Below are 16,326 nucleotides of genomic sequence, written 5' to 3'. Positions count from 1 at the left end.
CAAGGTCTTAATGAAGCTGCCAGCAGTCATGATTTCTTCCTTCCTCATTATACTGGGATGACTAAGTTCCTTACAAAGTGTGAGCGGGAAGGAGTGAAAGTCACCAAGAACCCTTTCTCTTGAACAACGCCTTCAAAAGTGAAGTCAACCATTATGACTTCCTTTTTTAAGGCGAAAATTCTACATTTCTTCAGGGTTAAATTATTGCCATCATTTAATATCTATACTGGCCATCTTTGTTGAATGCTTATGAGTATGTCATCTGTGGTGATGGTTAAAACCAAAAATAAAATCAAGGCAGAATACAAACAAATACAAAAAAATACTTTATAAAATATAGATATTTATACAAAAGTGTACTTCAAATAGTTATATAAAACATACATTACATTATTAATCTTACAAATACAACAGAACATGTTGCAGTCAAAATCAAAATACAGAAATACTTTTTGAGACGTATGATTCGTTACGTCTATGCTTGCAAAATTGTGATGCGATTTCGTCTCAGGCGTCGCATTTTTCCTTTGCTTCTCTTTTTCCCTCCTGAAACAAAGTGTATTCAAACATTAGTATTATACCGATGAGGCGGATTTCCTCCTATGAGCCAGGAATTCACAGCAACTGAGCAACAGTAATTGGATTTTGGTGGGAAATTTCTACCAAATCCTGCTCACACCTTTAACACACACGTCCATGCAGCTTTGCCTGGAGACAAAATTGTTGCTGCTCCCGCCGCAGCCTGAGTACATGAACTCCTCACACATCTTGGTGGCCTTGTTGTAGTAGTAGCGCGGCATGGAGGCGGAACATTTGCCTTTGTCCAGGGGATCCAGGCACAGCACAGGGACCGCTGCAAAACAATAATTCACAATTATTGAGAGAGGGGAAAAAAACGAAATAGTCTCACTGGAGGCCTCCGAAATTACTGACTTTTTCGTGGGCTGCAGTACTCGTTGCAGGAGGCCAAATCCGGGAAGCGGTTGTCATTGCCCTGGCAGCCGCCGTAGTAAAAAAGCTCGCACTGCATGCTGGTCATGTTAAAAAAATAGTTGGTGAAAAGGGCTCGGCAGGGCCCCTCCTCCATTGGAAACCTGCAAATCTGAGGGATCTCTGGTGGGAAGACAAATGGCAACATGTTGGATCAATTTTAAAATTGTTGCACGGTTGCACACTAGAGACAAAAAAAGCTTTTAACTTAACTTTCAGTTCAAACAACTTAATGTAAACAAATGATCAGAACGTATTCAAAATATTAGAGACATTTTTGACTGTATTTAATTCATGCATTTCAAATCTGTGCAAGTGTCCCTAATAAACTGGCTGCTGAGTGTCAAATCAAACAGCAAGGGTGAGTCTGCAGAACATATTTGAACTTACTTGGTATTCTGAAGCACGTTTTGTGACACTCGTGATACGTTTTGAAGTTGTTGGCATTGCCTTGGCACCCTCCGTAGTAGAAAAGCTCACACTTTTGAGTGATGGTGTTGTAGTAGTAACGTCCCATTTCGGCTCTGCAGGGACCCTCGTCAACTTGGAGGAGGCACACATCTGAAACAAACACACTCCAGTTCAAATATTCACACTTAGGGAAAGTGCACAAAATTGCACGTTTGTGTCCTACCTCGCGGATTCAATGCCGACACTTTGTAAAAAGAGGACAAAAAAGCAAATAAGGCCAGTAAGCAAAAGTCCATTGTGCTGCCAGTATGCTTCGCTGCTGTGAGTCTCCAAGCCAACGCCTGTTTTATAGTGTTGTGTTTCCCACAAGGGGGGTTTGCGGAGCAGGGGGGGTGGAGTGCTCAGGGGCGGAGATGCAGTGACTCAGGGTGATCGCACGAGTCGCTGGTTTAGTGCCAGGAGAAATTCATAGATGACATCACGTGAGTTTTGCAATCATTACGATAGGGACTAATTGCATGTTCAAACGATTCAGCATGAAAGAAATTGAGAGAAAGTTGATTTCTGCTCAAGGCAGGGGATTCCCTACCACCCTCCCATGAATAACATAAATTATAATATAATAATAATAATGGAGAAGCTTCACATAACTTGTAGATGGAAAGTAAATGACCACAAAAATAAACCAGAATTTTCAGAATGTTAAAAAAATTAATGGATTGGAAAGCATAAATCATGTCATGTTTATGATCTAGTCTGTTATTTAATGCTAACGAACAACACTATTCTGATGCTTAGTGCTCATCAGGACAAACTGACATCACAATTTTGCCCTCGGGCACCATGTTGGAGACCCTTTTCGCGACCCTGACCTTTCTTCCATTTTTATGTTGTCATTGTTTTCGTTTTCTTATCTGGAATGATATATATGCCAGTGATTGCGCTTCATTCATTTTCTGTTGGAAAACTAGCATGCAGCTTTGCCGCAGACAAGAATGCACCTTGACGAGAGAAGGTTAAATACTGATAAACCCTTTTATCAAAGTGACCTGATAGAAGGCACACCCCCATGACTCATTTTCGACCAGTCCAAAAATAACATCACAGTTTCCAAGAATGGAAAAGAGTTTGTAACCTTTACATACCATTAAAAAGACTTCCAAAACAAACCAGAATGAAGAAATTAACCCTCCTGTCAAAAACATCCTTAAAATCCAGGCATGTTCCCACAGGGGTCTTGTTTCAATCAGATTAGGAGATTAGGATCATTTATGCAGATTACTTTATAAACCAGATTTAGCAGAGGAGAAGGATTCTTCGGCAGGACTGTCGCAGGGAACGACTGCTGCCTGCAAGCAAACGTGAGTAATATTTCAAATATTATTCCTGGATGCTTTATCTTGTCATATAGAAACCTTTCCAAATGTTTTTCCCTTATAGACAATGCCGGTCATAAATGTAGATGACCTGACAGACAAGGACAAGGCTCTCATGGAAGTGAACCAACTTAAAATTGAAGTGAAACTTCAGAGGTGGTTGGTATGTTTTTTTTCTACTTTTTATTGTATTAAATAAATCATTCCTGCTCGGTGTAATGTGGCGAGGCTTTGAGTATTCAAGGCAAAAACAAACAGATAGGGCGAGCGGTTCTACTAGAATGATTTGCCGGATCCTATGGAATGATATGTGCTACGTGTTCCCCTTTAGACATCGAAATGCTGTGAGGAGATCAAGGACTACATTCAGGCCGGAGTGGATGAGGACACTCTTGTCAAAGGCATTTCAGAGGAGAAGAACCCATTTAAGGAGAAAGGTGGCTGTGTCCTTTGTTAGACTGAACATGAAGTGTTCTTCATATCTCCGATTAGCAGCCAAGGACGTTTTTCCTGCCCTCCCAAAACGGATTTGCAGACTGAGAAGACTAGAAGGGCATAACGAACATCAGAATTGACTTCTTTCTAAATTACATTCCCCAGCTTCTAGACAGACTATCTTTTCAATTTCACTAAAATTCTTTAGTTTCTCCAAAGGTTGTATTTAATGCTTCCCTCTCATATGTAAACCGAATCAATGTGATCCCCCCACACAGTGACCTCAATAAATGTGCTTGTTTATGACTCAACCTGTTTTCACCAATCATTTCTGAATATTAAAGCTTAGCGGTAACTGGGCTAAAGAAATCAAATATTTATTACTATATTTAGTAGTAGTAGTAGTAATAGGAGGAGGAGGAGGAGTAGCTACTCCTACTTCTATGAGTACTACTACTACTACTAAGTATTATTATTATTATTATTATTATTATTATTATTATTATTATTATTATTGTTATTATTATTATTGTTGTTGTTGTTGTTGTTCATTAACAATCTTATTTTTCATGTTTCCGACGTACTGCTTCTGCGCATGCGCAACATAATGAAAACAACAATGGCGCTGCGTGGTGGCTCTGTGCTTTTAAATGAGCTCGTTCGCATCCGTCCTTTCTACAAATTTGCTCCTTTTGGCTTCCGTTCGTTTGCTGACCATGTTTCGTCCCAAAAGGTTGCAAGCAGCACCCCGGAGACCTCGTCCGACCATCTACTCTACACACCAGAGCACTTTGCGTTAAAAGAATCCCTCAGAAAGGTACGAATGGACACTCATGACATTGAGCAAGTTTTGAGCGTCATGAAAACAAAAGTTGATATTTTTAATAGGATACTTAATGCCTCAGTGTCAGAGGGTGTAGTGTCCAACGTTGCTGCAAACAAGCTCGAGCGCATTAAAAGTGGGTAAGAGGTCAATGTGAACTTTATGAAATACCATACAGACTCCCAGGTTACCTCATTAGGTACACCTGTACATAGCAAACATTCTTCAAATTTAACATTCAGCTGTAGCAAAATTGTTGAATATATACGTATACTACATATAATATATATAATATGTAATATATAGTAATATACTGTAGCGCTTTTGTTGAACATAATTAGTTTATGCTGTGGCTAGTCAGTGTATGAACAGTAGAACTGGAAATGAACTCTGACCTTTTATTTTTTCAACAGTCACCAATCCCTAACCGACTGGTTGCAGCAACGCTAAATATTACATCACTTTGCCTAACAGGCATCAGTTAATGTGTTTTCTGTCACGTAGCGTCTTGTTTAAAGAAATATGACTGCATCCAAATACATGGTTTTATTTTTAAAGGTCTCTCGTGGCTTCAGATCCACTAGGAGACAAAATCATTACACTTTGCCCGTTGTTTTGTTTTTATACTAGTCAGGTTGTGTGCTTGCCCTCCGCTTTCCAATGTCGGTTTATAGTCTGAGTCCCCAGACGCTAACCTAAATCAATGCAGTCTACAGTACATCATCTTAAATGTGCAGTGAGGCAACACTATGTTTTTTGGTTGTGTTTTTTTTTTCTCAGAGAGACGGCTGTGTTTTGATTTGTGAAGCTGCCCATCAGATATCGTAGCTAGATACGCACAACATTTCGCAACTTTTTGGTTTTGTAAGATTGGGAACGTGTGGAAAATATCGGTGCATGTCTGCTATTAGAGGTCAAACAAGTCAAAGTCACAAGGACGTAATCATTAGGGTAACAAAGAAGTTGGAATATTTTGATGAAATATTAATTTATTAAAACCTATTGTTTACCTTGACATGATTCTAACCAGTCCTTATGCTTATTCTGGTTTTGCTCATAATAATAATTATGTGACACCTTTGGGGATGTATGATTTGTTTTCTACAATGTTATTCAATTTTCTTCCGGTTACATATGTTGTTTATGGTAATGGAAAAAAAAAAACAGTGCCTTAGTATTTAGTCTGTCTATTTTTAAAAGCAGACAGATATGTGTCGATAAGAAAGGCAAAAATAACAAGAGCAGCCATAATTAGGGCAGACAGCAGAGACGTTTCGGTAAACGGAGGGAAGCGTACTGTGTGACTAAATCTTCAAAGGATGCCGGGAGGTTGAAAATAAACGAGCACAGGCAATATGGGAAGGATGAACATGTGAAAGGGAAATACAGGACAATATGTTGTTAGGGCGGGAAAAGGAACTAAAGGCCGCGTGGTTTATTTAAAGAATCCTCTGTAGCATCATGTAAAAGATGGCATTGTATATAAATTGTGTCATAGGAAATCCCTGGGTGAGAATTCAAGGTCGGACTTGCACCGTGCCAACGTTTCCCCCGCTTGTGCTGTTGGCACTTGGCTGTTTACACAATGAGCAACAAAAGCAAACCATCAATGTGAAACAGGAAATCCTCCTTTTGAGTGTGTGAATGTCTGCTTCAATAAAGACAGAACTTTTCAATGATGGACATTTTGTCAAAGCTATGTGTATGACCCAGCAGAATTGTTCGGCGATGTTTTTCTCGGTTTTTACATCTTACTTTTGCTCTATTGTTATGATACATTAGCTTCTTATGCTGGTTAGCCAATGTGGTCACATTTTGAGTTTACTGCTTTATCTTATTATTTGTGATGAATATTATAGCCACAATTGGAACCGTTTTAGAATTGCCTTGCTTGGCTGAATTTGTTAAGTTAGCGTAACAAAGGTCACTGTTGTGTTTTATGTCTGGCTTGCTGCAGGAGTTGATAATGCAATGTTCTTGACCCTGGCTTAGCACACGACGAGTCTGCTGATGTGAAAGCGTCGTGGTATGCAACGCAAATAGTCCACAATAACCTTTGTGAAAGCATGCAGCATCCCTCGGCAACGTGCCGCCTGTTTCCCGTTGTCCCTCCCTTTCCCTCCTCAGGATTTGAACTTTGAACACGGATGGTTCGACCTTGGAATAATGGCTGCTTGCGTTTTAGGGTTTGTTCTCACGAGTGCTAAAGACGGTTTGTCGAGGCCCGGGCTTTTCAAGGTTATGCTTTCACTTGCTAGTGCAGACTTGTCTGAATGGCTTAATGAAAGGGCAATAAAAGAGGAGGGAGTAGAGTCCATAATCCCTCATAATGCGGACGCCTCATTTAGCTCGTCTTATTGGTTGAGGCTTATTTAATGATTCCCATCATCACTAAATATCGATTCTATGTAAGTCGGGGAGTGTAATTTCTTTTGAAAGGCACAAAAAAAGCGAGACTGCTAAGTCATTTTTCAAATATGGTGAGAGTGCCTATACTTTGGGTTCCGAGTAGTCACAGAAATAGTGCTGTTGAAACGTCACAATAGGTTGCTCATGCCTAAGCACTTCTCCAGCTGCGAACTACTTCCCGATTCCTCAGATGAATCACTTTGCCAAAGTCTAGCCACTCGAACGTTCATTTTACAAACCAATTGTCGACCTGCTCTTCGCTCTTTTCGAACCTTTGGTTCATGACTCACCCCAATCCGCCTCTCTGATAAAGACGAGATGAATCATGACAGCGCTTGCGGCTGAAGAGCCATTGCTCTCCAGGTTGAAGAATATGATGCAAAATCCAGTAGAACAATTACTCGAGTCCATTGTTTCCTCCTTTGCGAGTCAATTGTCGGACGCAATTGTTACACAAGCGAACATGATGCTTTTCGATTTGACCTTTTGCGTGTTGACCCGTGGATGAGAAAATGCGCCACGTCCACCCACCTATGCTGTCCTGGTTTGTTTCAGCACTTTGTTCAAACATTTTGAGGACGCCCATATCTGGGCAAGAACATATTCATTTCTATTTATTTATATCTGTCTGAATGCCTTGCTATCATCATCATCTCTCTAGCTCTTTTTTAAGCACGTATTTTCCTCTTCAATGTTCCGGATTGGGATTTGAGCCAAATGGCACATCTGCTTTTGCTATGTTTTATCTCAGCAACATATACACAATGTGTGTGCGCCATGTATTCTGTCATGTATTCACCAGCACCGGCATTATTGATTCGCCACGTAATGCATTTTCGCAGGCTGCTCTCTATTCATTGATATGAAACGCATTTTGTGGCTGTCTGCTCGGAATAGATTACATGGACTTTAGGGTGTATACCAAGGCGTGATATGATACATGTGATGCCGTACATTTAATTTTTCTCTTGGAATGGAGATTCTTTCGGGTTGGAAGAAAGATAGCACACACGCTTGAATATTCACTCAGGTCCACCTTTTCCCCCGCAGATCATCGACCAGGAGATCAACCCTTACGTGGACCAGTGGGAAGCGGAGGGAAAGTTCCCAGCCCATAGAATCTTCAAGATTTTAGGAAACGCTGGCTTCCTTGGAGTCAACAAGCCAGTTGGTGAGATGTGCATTTGTTTGAGCTCGAGAGGTCCACCCTTGTCTCAGTGGCACGTTGTTACCTTGTTTAGACACGTTCATCAGTAAAATAGTCGTCCAACTGCTTTTCAAATGCAATGCTTTGTTTGGTCGGCATAGAATGTGTCAACCGCAAGTGCGTGTCTCTGCAAAAGCGCTGAGACATATTACACAGTTGAAATGATTCAAAACATGTAGTAATTAATGAGAGTGATTACTCATTGGGGCTGCAATCCCAGTGACGTGCGTTTTCTGGATCACTTATCATTTTCATGATTAATGTGCAGCGTATCGAAGAATTGAAAAGAGGCGAGAATGAATAACGCATCAAAACATATGTTGAAAAATGATAACGCATCTCGCTGTAGAAGAGCAGCGCACTGGTGCTCGGATTTGAATTGTTTGAGTTCATCTCTCTGTGAAGATCAAGCGTTCTGATGAACGTGGCTTTGAAGCGTCCTATCGACTTCCCGCAGCAGCTGTTGGTTCAAATGGAAACCAGATGGGCACCCAGATGTGTCACTGATGGAGTCAGGAGTTGCGAATGACTTTTTTTTTTTTTTTTTTTTCCCCCAAATGCAGAAAGTCAGGCTTTCACGCAACGGTTGTTCTGCAACAAAATGTGGGTCATTTCTCAACTTTTTTCAGTCAGCCAACAATGAAAACCAGTGGCCCGTTATTTTGTGCCAATACTCTTGTGAAAGTCTAACCAACGTCTACGTGAATCGGGTAGAATGGGATTTATGTTTTCTTTTCTATAGCCTTTTAGCTCAACAGCAGTTTTTTTTTTGCATCGGGGAATTTCAATGTTTTCTTTAATCCCATTAATGAGTTGCTTTCCTTCATATCATAAACAGCAAACAATCCACACACTTTAAGTCTTTAGGTTTCACCAGGAGTGGCCAGCTCAGGGAAGAGAGCTCGCCAAGGAATTAAAATGTGCTGAGTGCACACACCTCCAGCATTAGTTGACAGGATTAGAGAAGGATGACCTGAGGGACGACTGTGCAAAGACTTCATTCAATTATCAGGTAGTAGTAAAGAGTCCTTGCGGTGATGCGCCCGCCACACAACAAAAACATGAAGATATTTGACGCATCATTATTTGTCTTTAAATCCTGAAAAAAATATGGAGCCACAGTTAATGCAATTTGTGAAAGCTTTAACAAACAACCGCTGGCGTGTTGACGTGACCTACATTTCACATGGTCCAATTTAAACTACTACATAGAAAAGTCGAGCTTGAGCAGACATGCCCCGTTGCTTCCCCAAAAAGGCGACGTCTTAGTTTGGCGTTGACGAATCTCAGATTACCCTGTTTGCACTCTGTTTTACAGAACACTTTTAAATCTCTTCGGGCCTCCAAATTATGAACAAAATGTATTTAAATACAGTCAACCTCTAAACTATGCTTGTCAGAATCTCCTCAGCTTTGCCGGTGTAAAAGAGGCCCGTGTATACCTTTTTTTTTTTTTTTTTTACTCGTGTGCACGGAAAGTCCGCGTTACCTATCAAAACATGGGAACAGGAAGTTTTCCTTAGACAGCCGCGCCGGGGGAGAGGACAGTGATGACCCTTGGCACCCTGCCTGGCCTCCTCTGCCCTGACAGGGAAGAACCCGTCTTTCACACCATGGCAACGCCGGGCTGCTTGACAGATAGGAACTGGCAGCCAAAATTGTTTCCCATCCGTTTTGCCGGTGTGATCCCTGCTTTAGTAATACTCTGACGAATTCATGTCATCGTTTGGTTTTCCCCACTCACATTACTAACACATGATGATGATCTGATTGTGATCGTGATGCATGCAATCGATCGGTATTATCCATCACCACCGAAGAACAGCCGACGAGGGTCAACGCCGAAGAACATCTGCGGCCCGCCCGAGAGAAGCATCGAGGCTATAGGATGGACAATTGAGATTTGAAGCCTACTTGTTTGTTTTTCTTTTGCTTGTGTATTTTTCTCGACGGCCCGCTGTTCAGTTTTAAGCGGGATCAACTTCAGCGCTTCCTTCTGTCCACATGATCCACCGCAGGGTTTCCAGCTGCACCTGTTTCCTCTTAGTTTTGGCTACCCCCACACTTTGAGTTTGCTCGGCCCTACTCTCGCTCACTTGTACGCATGTCCCCAATTTCCCTGTTGTCCTACTAAGGCGCGTCTATCGCTGACAGTGCTGTTCGTTATTCCATAACTAGTCAGGCGGATGCAAGGGTTGCACAATGCTGTGGTAAATTTGCCCCTAATTGCTCATTGTCAGTCAATGGACTGGACATCTCAACTTGGTGTCGTTCAGTGCCAAATTGTATGTACCAGGCCAACATTAAATGATGATGAGCAAATAATCGACCGATTTAATTGGCTGACATTAGCACTTTTATAGTCAGCAAAATGTCTCTCGCTTCTTTGAATAACATTCGACACATTTGTGTAAATACAGGTTGTTAGTTTCGCAAGAAAAGCCTCTTAGTGCTTGAAAACAATGATGAAAGGAGCGGATGTGGAAGTGCAACAAAGTCTTCAAGTCCATTAAATAGTGAAGGTTTTGCAGTAACAAATAGACATTTATTTTCATTTCATCTCACGTTGACGACTATGATCTGCAGATAACTGAGTCTTGTGCATCCTCCTCTTTTTTTTTTTTTAGCGATGTCACAAGTTGCAACTCTAAATGAATGCAAGAAAGCTAATCTTAAGAAGTGGTTTTTTTTTCAGAGTATGGAGGCTTAGGACTGGACTTCAGCTACAGTGTAGCGGTGTCCGAGGAGCTGGGTCACATCCGCTGCGGAGGCATCCCCATGGCCATCGGCGTTCAGACAGACATGACTACGCCTGCGCTGGCCAGGTAATAACCCTGAAAACCTGCACGACTTAAATCCTATCTTCTCACTGGCCGCCTACTTTGGCGTCATATCTGTGTGGAGATGCATATTTAGCCTTGGTGCCAATCTGCCTCCAACGCTGGTTGGTCTTTTTTACTGCGAGGGAAAAAAATTTTCAGTATGTGATCCAGTTTTGAATCACACATCTTAGTGACATTTTTCCCTCGTGTTGCCTTTCGCTGTTATTTTCTTGTAACAAAGTGACTTTTACTGACAGGCGACAAACTCTCATGAGTTTAATTAGGGGAACAATTCTTGCCCGAAACGAGGTTAAAATAACGAGACGGTATTGAAGAAAATGGATGCAGCTAAAATTGCCTCAAGCCTGTTAGGATATGTCTATTTTTTTTCTTTTCACAAAGTCTTTTTTGTTGACTTCATAAACCAAACTAGCACTTTGTCAATTGTGTGCTTGTGCAGGTTTGGCTCAGCGGAGCTCAAGAAAGAGTTTCTGCTTCCCAGCATCCTTGGGGACAAAGTTGCGTGCCTCGGCGTTAGCGAAGTCGGGGCAGGTTCTGATGTGTCCAGTAAGTTCCTGTCTTTGCATCTTGGATTTGGAGAGAACATGTCCGCCACCTTCAGACGTCTTGTGTTTTTTACATGCCACCTGCCGTTGATGCAGACATTAAGACGAAGGCGGTGAGAAAGGGGGACGAATACGTGATCAACGGCGGCAAGATGTGGACCACCACTGGCACCCAGGCGGACTGGATGTGTCTCCTCGCCAACACCAGCGACGGCCCACCACACAGGAACAAATCCCTCATTTGCTTGCCCATGAATCTGCCCGGTAGGATCAGCGTGTCACGCCGCCGCTATCAAAACAAGTTGTCGGAGGAGGCCGGTTATCATCTTTTCCCCCTTTTAGGAGTGCAAATCGCCCGCAAGATTGACAAGCTGGGCATGTGGTCGTCGGACACAGCCCAAGTGTTTTTCGAAGACGTCCGAGTTCCCTGCAAGAACGTCATTGGCCAGGAAGGCATGGGCTTCACCTATCAGATGCTCCAATTCCAAGAAGAAAGGCTCTGGGCTGTGGCCAATAGTGAGAGATTTTTCCTTCTCATTTCATAGCATCCATTTCCCAGCGCTGTGTTTTATGACGATTTCCTTTGCACTGCCAAGCAAATCAACAAGGAGGTCCAGTTCACTTAAGGTCAAGCCATCAATCTCGGTGAAGGAGGTTTGTTTGCGTTTAATTTCGACAAGCGTCCGATAATGTTTTCTGAAGAACTTGGCAAAAGTGAAACGCTCCATGATGGAATTTTTTAATTTAGCCGTTTTTAGTGGCCCGGGAGTGGTTTGGAACTGCGCTGTGTCATACAGGGAGGTGTTGGTGACCTTTTGAGTAGCTACAACTGAGCATCTTTCTCTTTTACGAATGCAGAATTTGGGAACGTTGTGCATTTTTAATCATAAAAGGAAACCAGTCCAAAGCAGTCATGCTCACAGTAAATCTCCTCATTTTCCCCCTACCTCTAGTCCTGACGGCGATGGACATCGTCATCCAGGAGACCATCCATTATACTCGGCAGAGGACCATCTTCAATCAGCCGGTCCTCCACCATCAGGCGGTCCATTTCAGGCTGGCCGAGCTGCAGACGGAAGTGGAGCTGCTGCGCGCCCTCCTCTACCAGGCCACAGGTAAGCTCCAATGATCTTCCAGTTCTCAAATAATGAAGACCATGCCTGAATATCTCACTTGGTGGTGCGTTCAGCGTTGTATATCAAAGGCAATGACGTCACCAAGATGGCATCCATGGCTAAATTAAAAGGAGGGCGCCTGGCCAGGGAAGTGAGTGACAGCTGTCTCCAGTTCTGGGGAGGAATGGGCTACACCGGCGATGTGCTGGTCAGCAGATTTTACAGGTATGTATCTTGGAGAGAAAATGTGTATGTCAAATTGTGACTTAAATACAAATAAAATACATTCAACAGATTAAGTATAATTAAACAGAATGAAGGTTTTAGCTATGCATGTAGCCTGTTTAAACTTGTTTCCAGTGAAGTGCAGCACAGTGTGTACTAACCACGCTGGCCATTGTTTTCAGCCAAGTTTACACTTGTTATCTAAAAAAAAAAAAAACAGCCACAAAATCATGTTGCTGGGCAACTGTTATTTTAAGTGGCTGCTAACAAGCGGTGTGTCTTGAGGCAGCTTGTGTTAAGTAAAAATAACTGAAGTGGTCCTTACATGAAATTGTACTGACATCTAGTGACATCTGGTTGTAGTTTGCAAAGACAAACAAATCCTTGCTATCTCCATTTTGTCAACAGAGATTGCAGGTTAATGTCCATTGGTGCAGGGGCTGATGAGGTCATGCTCGGAATCATCTGCAAATACATGGACATTCTACCCAGGAAGTGATGACAGGGGACGATCTTCAATGATTTTCTCCATCAATTCCCTTGATAATGGGAACTTCTAAAAGTAATTTTGACGTGAAAAAAAAGTTAATCACCGAAGTGCTCTTCAGCCGACTCGAAAAAGTATGTTCATTTTGACTGCATGAGGTAAGGCATATATACAATTAGTATTTTGTAAATATTGATTCACCACTACACAATGTTTTTTGTTTTCTGTCAGTGTATTAAAAAACAAACAATGCCAGTTTTAATTGAAGGAAACACCTGATCAATGTTTAATGGTCAAAAAGATCATAAGAACAATTATTTACATTGAGAACACATTTCATATTTTTGCTGCTCCCCCCCCCACCAATGTAATCTGTAATCTAGCCATTCATTTCTGTGTAACACATCCTGCAGTTGCTCTCTGTGTTATGCATAATTAACAAATAATAAGAACATACACGGATCCATTCCTCATTTCTGAACCATGGCACTGATTACGCAACTCGTAATCAAGTTATCGTCTATATTTTGAGATGTGTGTTCAAAGTCCAACAGGTTCCAGCTGTCACCTCAACTTGATGAACCAGTAGAGTACAAAGAAGACAAAAAAGCAGAAGAGCAGCATGTAGCACAGCAGTTTGGTCTGACTGCCTCTGGACAGCTGTTTGACTCGGCCGATGGTGGCGCCCAGCAGGCCGCCCGTTGAGTCAAAGTCTGTATCCTAGTTGGGGAAATGGGGACAGATGGAATTCTTCATTGAAACAATTCACTGTGTAGATGAGCAGATTACTTGCTTGTTTCATTGTTTAAACACATTGGGGTGCTGACTGTGAAGAATTATTTACGTACATATTTTTCCTACTAAGCGTGCAGACTTCAACGACTTTCATGTCAGCAGTGTTTACATTTGACCCATGACAGTAAACTCACCATCTCATCCAGCATTTTATTTTGATACTTCACTTCCGTTCCGATATCGATTGACAGCTGAAAACAAACATGTAGTCAATTAGCATCATATTTGAGAGAGACGGCACGGAGCTGTTGGTGAGTTTGAACTTTCTTACACTTTTCAAAGCGCTGACTTTAGCTCTCAGTCCCTCCTGTAGATGTTCATTTTCCTCTTCGTACACGCTGTATCCACTTGCGACATAGTTTCCAGAAGGTCCATCCCCTGGAGCAAATTCAACCACGAGTGCGTCTTTATTCAGTTGACATTCACTGGCAAATACATTTGGAACCCGACTAAATTTGATCCATGCGGGCCACTAGAAAGCTATTTTCACCTGCTAATTCGCCGATACTAAAAATTCAGCATGCAAACTTCATTTTCTTACCCAAGCCGGCGCGCCTCATTGCGAAACAATGGTTAACACTGTCTAGGAGTCTTTGAGAGAGTGATGTGTATACAAAGAGTGACGAAAACCACAACACACGTGTATTTTGTAGAGTGTTGTAAATCTATCTGTACACGTATTTGGTGGAGTGTTGTCAGTCAATCTGTCGCTTCCTTTGCTCGTCACCAGAGGCCACGTCATCGAACAGAGCACGACGAGGACCAAAAAGAGCGAATGCTACATCGCATTGCAGGTGGGTGATAACCGCGAGTATGTTGGAGTAGAAGATATATAAAGTCATTTCCTCCACAAACAATGTGCAGACACGAGTAAAGAACCATTTGTACTAATTCTCCAGGTAAAAAAAAAAAGAGATGACGTTCATGGCCATGATGGAGGTGGCCAATGTGATGGTATTGAATAAAATACGATGTGGTTCTGTGCAGCCTTTCATTCTTAATGGCTCAAATGCGAGAGAAATGTGTATCGATATTGAAATTGTATCAATGTCAATACCTAAATCAAAATTGCTACCAATCAATTGATATCAATGTATAAATGATGTCGATTCTGTACAATATCACTTGTTACTACTAAATACTAAAATGATATCGATTGACAGCCCTTTTTATGTTGTATTAACACCAAAATTTATATGGAATTGAAATATATATGTATAATAACTATTACTATGATATCATTCCGTATCAATTTTGATTTCAATATCCAAAATATTGATTCCCTTGTTTAAGCTGGTATTGAGTTCAAAATTGATACGGATTGATATCAAAATGGTGATACTGGTCGATGTGATATCAACAGAGAAGGTTAATATCGATTCCGTATCAAAGGCCCTTTTTAAGCTGGTATTGATTTCAAAATTGATACGGAATCGATATTAAAATGGCAATACTGGTCGATGTGATATCAACTCAGAGGGTTGATATCGATTCCGTATCAAAGGTCCTTTTTAAGCCGGTATCGATTTCAAAATTGATACCGTTCGATATCATTTGATATCGAAAATATGATATCGGCCCGTATCCATTGGTATCGTTATGGAAATTGATATCAATCCGTATCATTTCTGAAATCGATACCAGCTTAAAAAGGGCCTTTGATACGGAATCGATATCAACCTTCTCTGTTGATATCACATCGACCAGTATCGCCATATTGATATCGATCCGTATCAATTTTGAAATCGATACCAGCTTAAAAAGGGCCTTTGATACGGAATCGATATTAACCTTCTCTGTTGATATCATATCGACCAGTATCGCCATTTTAATATCGATTCCGTATCAATTTTGAAATCGATACCAGCTTAAAAAGGGCCTTTAATACGGAATCGATATCAACCTTCTGAGTTGATATCACATCGACCAGTATCGCCATTTTGATATCGATCCGTATCAATTTTGAAATCGATACCGGCTTAAAAAGGGCCTTTGATATGGCATCGATATCATTTTGATATTGACATCAAACTTGATATTGTAAATTGTATGTGTTGCAGGTTCCAAAGCCAGTCAGACAAACAATCAGCCTTCAAGCGGAGTTCTCCTGGTCAACAAATCATCTTTAATAATAAAAGAAACAATTGAATTTAACATTGTTGGTTGTGTCCATGGATGTATTTGTTTGATCACAAATAAAGTGTACCAAAGTTGAGAAACCATCCCATTGTGTAGATCGTGTTAGTCCATGCTCTTGGGGAGGGCGAAGTTGGAGCATCATCACAAGTTCTATAGGGAATAAGCTTAGTTTGGAGATACATGAAATACACAATTAAATTGCGAAATTTCCGCGGCAGGATGGCCGAGTGGTTAAATACTTGGCCTGGGAGACGGCAGACTAGGGTTCGACTCCCGCTCAAGTCAACATTTAGAAATTTTACGGTGTGAGACTCGAACTCGAGTCACCGGAACACCAGGTAAAAGCTTAAACCGTTCTACCATCTGCAACTCAACAATAATTCGGTTTCTTAATATATAGCTTTGACTTTGCCACAACTAACATACCAGTCAATGAATACGACAAACGAACTTTCCAGACTAAGACAGATAATAGTCAAGTGGTTAACGACAATGCCTATCAAACACGGAGTGCGTGTTCGAGCCC

General features: G+C 41.5%; 5 protein-coding genes across 5 annotated transcripts in view; 3 read left to right on the top strand and 2 right to left on the bottom strand.

Moving 5' to 3' along the window:
- The window catches only part of vps50 (VPS50 EARP/GARPII complex subunit), a 73,372-nt gene extending 69,343 nt beyond the window's left edge, over positions 1-4,029 (top strand). The window contains exon 38 of the transcript XR_015854807.1: positions 3,946-4,029. The gene's annotated coding sequence lies outside the window, so the exon portion shown is untranslated. The remainder of the gene's footprint in view (positions 1-3,945) is intronic.
- Positions 304-1,758, bottom strand: tfpi2 (tissue factor pathway inhibitor 2). Its single transcript, XM_088364564.1, has 5 exons — positions 1,625-1,758; positions 1,381-1,551; positions 934-1,113; positions 680-853; positions 304-546 (listed from the first exon to the last, which is right to left on the bottom strand). Exons 1-5 carry the CDS (start codon positions 1,695-1,697, stop codon positions 476-478), a joined length of 669 nt encoding a protein of 222 aa, XP_088220690.1. The 5' UTR covers positions 1,698-1,758; the 3' UTR covers positions 304-475.
- gngt1 (guanine nucleotide binding protein (G protein), gamma transducing activity polypeptide 1) lies at positions 2,687-3,523 on the top strand. Its single transcript, XM_088364569.1, has 3 exons — positions 2,687-2,762; positions 2,842-2,940; positions 3,109-3,523. The coding sequence occupies exons 2-3, from the start codon at positions 2,845-2,847 to the stop codon at positions 3,232-3,234; spliced, it is 222 nt and encodes a 73-aa protein (XP_088220695.1). The 5' UTR covers positions 2,687-2,762; positions 2,842-2,844; the 3' UTR covers positions 3,235-3,523.
- Positions 3,793-15,883, top strand: LOC148379869 (putative acyl-CoA dehydrogenase 6). Its single transcript, XM_088364558.1, has 11 exons — positions 3,793-4,029; positions 7,495-7,615; positions 10,347-10,476; positions 10,934-11,040; positions 11,136-11,303; positions 11,382-11,555; positions 11,993-12,154; positions 12,229-12,379; positions 12,788-13,912; positions 14,392-14,455; positions 15,722-15,883. Exons 1-9 carry the CDS (start codon positions 3,808-3,810, stop codon positions 12,876-12,878), a joined length of 1,326 nt encoding a protein of 441 aa, XP_088220684.1. The 5' UTR covers positions 3,793-3,807; the 3' UTR covers positions 12,879-13,912; positions 14,392-14,455; positions 15,722-15,883.
- bet1 (Bet1 golgi vesicular membrane trafficking protein) lies at positions 13,133-14,405 on the bottom strand. The gene is made up of 4 exons (XM_088364568.1): positions 14,203-14,405; positions 13,933-14,039; positions 13,796-13,852; positions 13,133-13,586 (listed from the first exon to the last, which is right to left on the bottom strand). The coding sequence occupies exons 1-4, from the start codon at positions 14,219-14,221 to the stop codon at positions 13,431-13,433; spliced, it is 339 nt and encodes a 112-aa protein (XP_088220694.1). The 5' UTR covers positions 14,222-14,405; the 3' UTR covers positions 13,133-13,430.
- Positions 15,884-16,326: the final 443 nt, after the last annotated feature.

The sequence above is a fragment of the Syngnathus floridae genome, chromosome 21 (assembly GCF_059516105.1).
Source record: "Syngnathus floridae isolate MCC-2025c chromosome 21, RoL_Sflo_1.0, whole genome shotgun sequence".
In the NCBI taxonomy this organism is placed as follows: domain Eukaryota; kingdom Metazoa; phylum Chordata; class Actinopteri; order Syngnathiformes; family Syngnathidae; genus Syngnathus; species Syngnathus floridae.
This window is presented reverse-complemented; position numbering and strand designations above follow the sequence as displayed.